Raw genomic sequence first — 10237 nt, 5'->3', positions numbered from 1 at the left:
TATTGTAATTGTGAATAATGACTAAAATAGACATGATGTTGAAAGTGTTATATATGTATTAATCATGTGGTGGTAGTGGTGGTGATGGAGTGGAGGTGGTGGTAGTGATGAAGGTGGAGTTGGTGGTTATGGTGTTAGTGGTGGTGGTGATGGTGGTGGTTACAGAGGATGAGGAGGAGGAGGATGTGGTGGTGATGGTGGAGGTTGCGGTGGCGGTGGTTGTGGAGGTAGTGAATGTGGTGGTGCAAGTGGTGGAATTGGATGTGGAAGTGGAGGTGGTGTCATTTTTTTAAATGAATGATGGTATTTTGGAAATTAAAAAAATTCATTAAAGGTTCAAATTTTTTTTCTTTTTTGGGTCAAAATTAAAGGTTCATCTCTGCTTATTTTGAAAGTAGCTTTGAAAAACAATCCAAAGCCTGCTTTTAAAAGAAAAATATTCATAATGAAAAACACAAGAAGCCATGGGTGCCACAACACAAGGTCTCTTGTGAAAATAGAATTCAACATATCTGACAGATTATTAGCAAACTAGCAGCTGATTTAAATTACAAACGAAGAAACTGCCCGGAATCAGAATCCCATTGACAAAAACACACAAGTCACACAAATAAAGTTCACAACACATATTGACAGACTGATGCTACAAACAAATTACACTGACAGACTTACCTTCCTCTCCAACTCTATATATAAATTTCTAATGCAAAGATAACAAATAAAGAACGTAAACCAAACATTACCACAAATGCTTCATAGCATGCCTAGGTGGAAGAAGGGAAGGCAGAATTGAGAAACTCTTCATCCTCAATGAAGATTTGCAAATTCTTGGACTTCATCAAAAAATCAACTGCTTCCTCATTAAATTCTAGCACAAAGGCCAACTTGATCAGCTCAGAAAGTGCAGGGATATGATCAGTGTGCTCCCACAAGACACCATCAGATATTACTTCAGAGAAATATGTGGCAAACTCAACGATACTTTTATGTCCCCCAGACCTGTCAATTTTCTGAGTGAAAAATTTGGACATCTCTCTGTCCCATCTTATCTTGCGGCTTGCTCTGACATTCAAAGTCTCCCCAGAAGACAATGGTAAGTTATAGTTTACAGTGATCGGTTCAGTTGTCTCTACAACAGTGAGACTGAGAAGACCTTGGACAGCTTTTCGCCTCGTCCCTGCTTCCATTTCAATTGGAGGGCAAGCTAGAAAACCAAGAATCAGCCGGAGTAGCACTTTCCCGATCAATTTCTCTGTTGGAATTACCTGTTGATCAACACTATTTTCGAGGGACAGTTCTTCCTTCTGTACAGATTCAGAAATAGTACGAACACCAATTTTCCTATACATTTCAAGCAATGTAGTCCGAGGCAAGTCAGGCAAGCTTGGCTGAGGATACCAAACAAAGACGGGGTCAGGAGAAGACTGTTCAAAAAGATCCTTAAGTTGAAGGTCATCTGGAAGGAAAACATCGCACTTGTTTAACAAAACGATTTCATCTGAGCCTGAATTAACAGGTATTTTCAACAAGGCCTCAGGGAGAGCTTTCTCAGTTTTTGCATTCCAGTTCTTTGAAACATACCGCCAGAACTTGCAACATTGATCCTGCGACAATCCAGTTTCAGAAGTTTCCCACGCCTTCCAGAGCTCGCAGTAGTCATCAATTGAAGGACGGGACTTTACCCTGTAAGCCCTGGAGAAGAACACGAGTAGGTTATGCTCAAAGTAGTTCTTCAGAACAGTCAACTGCGAACCAAATAGATCATCCTTGTCATATACAACACAGTCATCTGGATTAACCCAATCTCCATTCTGATCTCCCTTCGGAATCCAGATCCATCTGTCAGCCTCACTATCTGGCTCCCACTTAAACTCACTCAAGTAATTATATACTCGAACGAAAGTGGAAAACTCATCATGAAGATAAAGCTGGCTGGCAATCAAAGGACATCCTTCTGCCGCTTCAACAATCACTCCTATTGCAGACAGCTCTTGTCTGTATGTTGCAATTTTACAACCATAAAATTCTACATCAATGAAAGGCCCATCAGTCTGCTTTAGATACTCACCAAACTTGGAATCAAACAACAAGCACTGGGTGGGAAGCCTATAACCAGCACCAGTCTTTAACCATGCCTGAGAAACTTCCTTCATGAACGCATCAGGAAAGGAGTAATCTTTCTCCTGCAATAGAATCCTTATGCATTCCAGCAAAGCAAGTGCGTTTCCTCGAGAAATGCAGCTCAGATTCTTGGGAAGCTGAAGACCAGAAGGCACAAACTGGACCCCGTCCTTGAATTCCACAACAACCCCCAAGCTCTTCAACTCTTCCTTATATTCATGAATGTTCTTGCCATACCAATTATTAGAGTCGTCAATAAAAGGGAGAAGAGGACATATTGGAGAGATAGAATCCCAATTAGGACTATAGAGAATGCACTGTCTTGGAGATCTATAAACACCAGGGCGAGTACGCAGCCACTTTTCTTCGCGAATGCAACTCTTAAGATCCGCAGGAAATCTAAACTCAGTGCCCTTCAGCTTTCTGTAACAGGACAAAAATGATGAAACATTTTCTTTGGTGATGATGGAAGCCTGCCGGAAATGGCGAGCAAATACTTTTGCAGCCTCTTCAAAGTCAACAACTGCCCCTATCTTTCTCAACTCGTCTCTGTAGTTAAAGATTCTGCTTCCGTAAAAATTATGATCAATCAATGGGAGGCCACTAAGGACCTGAAGAAGGCAACCCCATTCAGGGTGAAACAAGAGACATTCACGTGGAGACTTGTAACCATTATTTGTCTTCAGGCATTTCGCTCCTTTCAATGCTTCGACAATCTTATCAGATGAATTTGAAATAAGCATAATTTGAAGCATTAGTAGAACAGCCTCAGGTGGCAGAGCAGTTAAGCGTGCAGGTGACTTAAGGTGGTCGATGATAAGATGGTAATTTCTTTTGAAGGAGACAACCACACCAAGCAACTCAAGTTCTGTTTTGAAACGGAAGATTTCTTCACCATATAACTCCTGATCAATGAAGGGAATGTCACTTATTTTGGACGCAATTCTCCACTCTTGGTCAAACAAGACAGATCCAACAGGAGACCTATAACCATGAGATTTTGTTTTAAGCCATTGTCCTTTTCTGATACTGCGGATGAAATCGTCTGGGGGAAGACATTTGTCCCTCAAGAGCTTGATAAATTGTAGTATTGAAAGTACGTTGCCTCTAGTTAAAGTGGACGACGCTGCCAGAGACATAAGATGCTTCCCAATAAACTCACATGCTTCTCCAAATTCAAACATCACTCCAATTGTTTTCAGCTCTTCCTTGTAACCATCAATTCTCTCACCATAATAACTCTGGTCAACCAACGGGATATCAACAAAAGCGGATCCGTTCTGCAAAATGTTTCCCCATGATGGTGTAAGTACAAATGACTGCGAAGGTGGCCTGGACGCAGAAAAACCATTCAAAGTAACTTTCAACCAGCTACCTTCCTTTATACATTTCAAGAACTTCTCCGGGATGTGAACCCTTTGGTATCTCAGGTGACGAATCCATTCCAAAAGCAAGAATGCATTTTGCTTAGTGAGTGTTGCAGATACAGTTGGAATACAGGCATTGGGAGCAGAAATATAAGGGACATCCGAAGCTCCAGTAGGAACTTTGAGGAACTCAAGGAGCTGCTTCGGTTCAGTAACTTTACCTGCAAAGCAGCCTGGATTCATGTACTCTTCTCCTAACTCAACATAGCCTTCTTCTGTCCATAGATTTGAATCAGTCAACCCAGCCCACTTGCTTTCATTGGCAGGGACAATAACCCCTGTCTTTTGTCTGATGACATACCCGTAGTTATTCACGAGTGGCATCTTACCACATAAATCAACAACTTCGAGATAAGATATATGGCCCTTGTGGAATGAATGATACAAAAAGTGGGCGTATGCAACAGCAGGTTTCCGTTCATTACCAAGAGAATTATAGAGGCAAACTGCATATTCGTGTACATTTAAAGTATCAACCTTCATTTCTTCCGCAAGCCATTTCACCAACTTGTCCTTGTTAGGACATGACTGGATAGCTTCTTGGGTTCTTTTTGGCATAAAAAGAAGACTTGCCACAGATATAAATTCACGGTTCCAGTCAATCAGCCATGAAACCTCCCAAAAATGATGGGATAGGCGAACCTTCTTTTCACCAGTCCGCATTGAGCTCAAGCTGCACAAAGAAGCACGCTCATAAAGATCCACAAATTTTATTAGTGGTATGTACTTGATGGTGGTGCAATGAAATTTGGGCCCCCAATTATCAGCAATAAACAGTAGAAGTTCCAAGTAGACATCTTCTGGAACCCCAACTACCAGATTGGAACTCTGAATGCATTTAGCATACCATTCATCATCCACTGGTTCAACTCCAAGGAAACTCAGAATGTGATCATACTCCTTTTTGTCAAATGAATGACACAAAATATATTTTCCATGGGAAGAGAGATTCGGCAAGCTTACCCCTACTTCCCTTGCCTTTCTCAAAATATTCCAAAAAGCAGGCAATAACCTACCCACTTCACGAGGTTTATGGAAGAACTTCTGCCCCTTGTGCGGCTCACATGGTACAATATCTTCCTCCACCAACCGTGCTTTGATCGACTCCCTCACAACATTCAATTCATAATAGTGAGAGCTCTGGACAGGTAAGAACCTGAAAAAGGGAGGCAAACTAGATACCGGCGCATCTTCTACAGTTCTCACGAGCGAGAGAAATGCATTAATAAATGCAGAGGGCACACAGTTCAGAATTCCTTGATTCCACTTCTTGTCCAATAGAATATTTTCTCTTGATGATGCTAAAAGAAAATCTGCCTGAATTATGAAAGGCAAATTTGTAATCATTTCGGTGGGAAGGAATGCATAGATCCCGGGTGAGCTTGTTCCTCTATTAAGGCGTTCTCCATATGGAAATGCTAGCGTGATCACCCACTCGTCTACCTCCATTCTCTTCTCATCTCTGCAGTCTTGCTTGACAGGAAACTTCTGCTTCCACATATAATAGCTGCATTCAGTTTCCAACTCATTACCATTTTCTTCTGCAGAGAGATGGAGCGTGTAGGAATCAGCATCAATGTTCTTCCGCGTCTCAAAATCAGTCTCACTTGATATTGCTATCGCGGTTACAGTGTTGAGCCTTGGATCCTCATTAACTTCCCTAACCGAGAGCCGCTTAACCTTTGCAAGGAATAAGAGAACTTCAGGATGCATTTTAGAGAGCTGCTGCTTCACAGGTTTGACCTTGTCAGGCTTTAGAGGTAAGATCAGTGTTGTAGTTGGAAGGGCAGAACCAGAACCATATATCTGTCTTATGTCAGACAGAGTTGGGTTTTCCTCAACCCATTCAGGAACTATGTACCCAAGATTGCAATGCATACAAGGCTCTTCACTGAACCTTATTTGATAACCATTACTAAAAATGTAAGGCTGAGCTGTGATCAGAAACACGCTCTTGAAGCCAATTCCTGTAGATTAACCACAGATTTGACTGAATTATCACAACAATGAAACATACTAAAAAACGATGGAAAACACATATAGGCACATCAGCAAGCATTCAATAGCTCATTTGTGGATTAATAACAGTCATCATGTATGTGAACATGGGCATGCTATCTAAGCAACATTGCATGGCTTCCATAAAATTCATCTGGAAAGCTTTAGAAAAAGCCAATGATAAAAGATAACAGCTAGAGGTCACAGGTCATAATTTTAGTTTGCAATTTGGGACAACCAGATTCAAAATTTAGTCCCTTTTAACTCATCATTGCTTCACACAGAACCTGTATATCTTTCACTTAAGAATAAATATTGACCCTTTAAATGGAAAACTGTCTTATCCTCTTAATTAAAAGATCCAGACAATTATGGGTATTTCATTAAAAAAAAAATGCACTTGTCAGTTGAGTTTAACAGATTTCTTAATCCACTCAAATCACCAAATTATTTGTATCTCAAGTCATGGGAAATGTAAACCAATGGATTTAGTGTCTAATCTCTATATCATGTCAAGATTGGTAAGTAGAATATAAGTTTTCCTTCTGACCAATATTCTTGGAGAAGCTATATAAATGAACTTATTCCTGTTTCAGGGATCAAAATAAAGATTAACCAAGTATGTTGAGAAGGTAGATTTTGGGTAAAGTCACCAAATTTTGTGAAGCTGCATACATTTTTGAAAGGCCTAAAAGCTAAAAAAATCAACACTGACATTACTCTGCTCACGTTGTGGTCCAAGTATTGATACACTATGTCACAAGGCTAATGTTCTAACTAAAGCAGAGATAGATAAAAAAGTAGAGTTCATGGAAGTCATGTACTGATGTATACGTACCTTTCTCCCCAATATAGCCGCGCTTCCTGTTGCCTTTCTTGGTGGACCGTCCAATACTGCAAATAGACTCTATGTTTTTAGGAGAAAATCCCTTCTCATTATTGAAAACGAGCAATGTGGCAGGAGCCCCTGTGCCGGTTATATCCCGGGATGTTATGACAAACTCAAGTGATGGATCAACCCCCTCTGAGTACTCATTATCTTCTGCATTCTGTAAAGTTAACCATTATTTGTTATTTGAATCAACTTAAATTAACCATATAAGGGACAAAACTAAGATCAAAGTTGCTCATGTTGGCAAGTTCAACTGTATCCACTTGCTTTTAATCAAGGATATCACCTAAGGATATGGATTAAGGTTCACAGACAAATACTATCACATAACTCTACTAACAATCATCAATCAAAACATTGTAGCATCTTAATCAATGTAAGCTTTGACAGTTCATCTTTACTAAATGTATTAAACAAATTTAAAAGTTAAAAATCCTTCAAATACATTCTCCAGCACACATGCATACGCATACAAACACGCACATATCCCTTCATTTCTCTTCAAAAAGCATTTAGTTTTCAAGTGGAGAAGAGGATGGCCAATTAATAAAACAGAAAGCATTGAACTCAGAGTTCCATAACCTTTTTATGTACTGAAATTTAACCCCAAACAAAACCCATCATGGATATACTTTTCAGTATAACGTTTATATTATATTATATATATATATATATGTATGTATGTATGTAACATGTGAATGTAAACCTGGATGAGTTCCATGAGAAAGTGAACATCTTTAGCATAGAGCTCAGCAGAGAGATTCTTGACGGCCTGGTGAAGATCTTCAGTTAAAGGGTTGAGTTCACCTCCAATGGAGAACTTTGTCATGCGTATTTCTTCTATGTGCTCTCTCCGTGTTGCCATTTCCGTACGGTCGCGAACAAAAACACAAAGGCACAGCCTTTACCAGAGAGTAGACAGAAGGAGCAACCAGAGAGTGCAAGCAGAGGGTAGAGAGAGAGAGAGAGAGAGAGAGAGAGCAAGCAGAGAGTAGACGCAGAGAGTAAACAGAGTCGGAAGCGTAGGACACTAAAAAAACTTATTTGGTCACTTATAACTCACTCTCTTTCCATTTTACCAATAAGCTGGCGTTTGGGAGTGCTGCGCTTAAAAAATAAGCAGCTTATTTTTTTTTTTTTAAATGAAAAACTAATGTGATGTTTATTTCTAAAAGGATATAATTTTAGATTAGTAAAAAAAATATTTATTGAATTTGACAAAACAAAAACAAAAATCTATTGAATGAAAGCTTAAACCGACATAGTTGTGGACAAACATTAATCCGGCCAGCTATCCAATCAACTTCCGAACATTATATTAATTTGACGAGATATTATTGAGTCCGAAGTATGAATCTCCATCTCTCGTTGATTTTAAAAAAATACATTTAATTTAAGTATTACATTAAAATAAAATTATTAATAGGAATGTACCCTTTACTTATACACTTTTAAAATTTTAAATTGCTTTAATTTTAATTGATAAATTTTGATCTAACAATTAGAATATGATATACGTTCTTTTAAAATATAAGAAACTTTGATATAACATTACTTAATTATTAAAATATATACATATATTTACTAATATAAATAAATAAAACTTGTTGAGGAAGGAGGTCAATGATTCAATGCAGAGAGAGGGAAAGGTAACCTTGTTAAGGAAGGAGGAAAAAGTAAAAAGAAACAACAAAAACAAAAAGAAAACAAAACAAACATTATTGATATGAAAAGTTGACTTATCGAGGAAGTAGTATCAAGAAAGTGGAAATTGATAGAGAATAAGAAAGTGAAAGGAAACATGTTGTGGTAATAATACTAGTGGGATTTGTACGAAAAGGCAAAGACTTTGCATGACCTTTGGACGCTGATTCGACCAGTCTTCTTTCTTTCTTTGTTTTTTGTTTTTTTTTTGTTTTTTCTGTTTTTAGTACAAGCAATTTAAAAACTATTGGGGTAGGGGTTAACACAACATTTTTTGGGTGCAGAGGGTTTTGAACTTTTGGCCATGCAGTTTTTTTTTTTTTTTTTTTTTTTCTCTCTTTTGAGATACATCGATCACTACATTATGGGGAAGGGGGAGGGGCTGAAGAGCTCAATCACACTTCATGGTTTCGAACTGTTGAAGATTGGCTCACCATTGATGTGGGGAAGTAAAGGAAGCAGCAATCCAGATTTTGCGCATAGGTCCTACTTACTGTGTGTTTTTAGCCTGTTTCTTTTAGGGTTTTGTTTCCTACTTCTAGTCTAATTGTAACTCAAGTCCTATAAGCTATAAATAGGACTTTTGCATCTCAGAGAGCGCAATAATCTAGAAGACAAGAGGGCATAGGGGCTAAAGGGGTTTTTATTTTTTATTTTTTATTTTTTGGTTAACTTTGTTCATATTCTTCTAATAAAATTTCTCAAGGGATCACCGAAGAGGATGTAGGCACGTTGTCAAACCTCTATAAATTCTTAGGTTCTAGGTTGATTTGTTTGTTTTTACAGTGTTTAATTTTTCAGTGTTGTACAAAAGAGAATTTTAGTAATCAAATAGTTTTCATTATGATTCTTGATAATCAGTAAACAATTTAATGGGAATGTCTTGGAGTGACTCGGATTCATGTTAACTCGGTTCTATGATCACTCTTATCTATGCTCACTCCGATTACGAATTAGTAAACATGCAATATTAGTTTTTATTTCTTTTAATTTATATAAATTAGGGTATAATTGGAAGTTGAAAGAGGAAAGGTAACGTTTCTCAGCCAAGGAAGAAAAGTGAAAAGAAACACCAAAAGCAAAAGAAGAAAAACAAACAAACATTATCAAAATGAAAGGTAAAGCTTCTCAAGGAAGTAGCGTGGCGAATGTGAAAGAACCATGTAGTGGCGAATCTTGATGGGATTTGTACGAAAAGCAAGACTTTGCCTGAGCTGCTTTCCATTCTTTATATCTATAGCCAAGCATCGTCCCCAAACGAAGTTACAAAATCACCGTGTTTGAAATTTGAAGTAAAAAAATGCGAGCTAATGAAAGCAGGGAAGGCTCTTGGAGCATCAAGGACGTGTCCAATGGTGTAATTGCAGCTGCCACTGTGGGAGGAATGGCTCTGCTGGCCTATGGTTTATATGGACTTGTTTCAGCTTCAGAGCGGAGGAGGAAGACGATGAAAGCTCCAGGCAGAGGTGACCGAATCTTAAGGAATGATTTTCAGGCTAACCCAAAAGCTTATTTCAGAGACCTCCACCGCAAATAAAGAGCCAGTCCCAGTGGGATGGGAGGATATTGCAGCACTTGCAACTCAGAGTCACTGCCTTTATTATATGAATAAATAAACTCTTGTAGCAGTCTCTGTTCTATTCTTCTATCTATTTCTATTATGCACAATGGGTCCTTGTTGGATTGAGTTCTGAGTTCAAAGCGCATGGACGACAATTGTTGATTAATAAAAAAAATTAAAAAACAACAGTCGAGTTTGGATCATCGAATCAACCTAAAAATACTCTGCTTCAAGTATGATTGCAATAAAATTTGGATCAAGTATGGACATGGGGGAACCACACTAAGAGCAGCTCCAGCGCTGCTATCAAACTGGACAAAAGGCCCCCCTAACAAGCCCAATGCTGCTCCACCGCAGGAAATCCAGCCCGGGCAAGGCATGGGACCCACCAGCCCGGGCAAGTTCACAGGCAGAAATTGACTGGGCTGTTGTCCGCAGGCTGCTGACGTCAGCAGCTGATTTTCAAATATTTTTTTACTGTTGGACTCACCAGCCCACATTGCCCAATGGTTACAAGCCACGTGGCTTCTCCTG

The 10237-nt window shown here is 38.9% G+C and overlaps 1 protein-coding gene across 1 annotated transcript; it reads right to left on the bottom strand.

The window, feature by feature from the left end:
• On the bottom strand, window positions 446-7566 carry LOC18777725. The gene is made up of 3 exons (XM_007210001.2): window positions 7145-7566; window positions 6385-6595; window positions 446-5515 (listed from the first exon to the last, which is right to left on the bottom strand). The coding sequence occupies exons 1-3, from the start codon at window positions 7301-7303 to the stop codon at window positions 765-767; spliced, it is 5121 nt and encodes a 1706-aa protein (XP_007210063.1). The 5' UTR covers window positions 7304-7566; the 3' UTR covers window positions 446-764.

This window comes from Prunus persica, chromosome G5, assembly GCF_000346465.2.
Source record: "Prunus persica cultivar Lovell chromosome G5, Prunus_persica_NCBIv2, whole genome shotgun sequence".
In the NCBI taxonomy this organism is placed as follows: Eukaryota; Viridiplantae; Streptophyta; class Magnoliopsida; order Rosales; family Rosaceae; genus Prunus; species Prunus persica.
Note: the sequence above shows the minus strand (reverse complement) of the source record. Positions and strands in the feature narration are given on the sequence as shown.

What these genes read in the sequence shown, in the direction of transcription:
- LOC18777725 (XM_007210001.2), bottom strand. Translation starts at nt 7,303, where the DNA reads ATGGCAACACGGAGAGAGCACATAGAAGAAATACGCATGACAAAGTTC. An exon ending in TTCTCATGGAACTCATCCAG is followed by an intron (nt 6,596 to 7,144) that starts GTTTACATTCAC and finishes TTAACTTTACAG; the next exon opens with AATGCAGAAGATAATGAGTA. An exon ending in CGGCTATATTGGGGAGAAAG is followed by an intron (nt 5,516 to 6,384) that starts GTACGTATACAT and finishes GTTAATCTACAG; the next exon opens with GAATTGGCTTCAAGAGCGTG.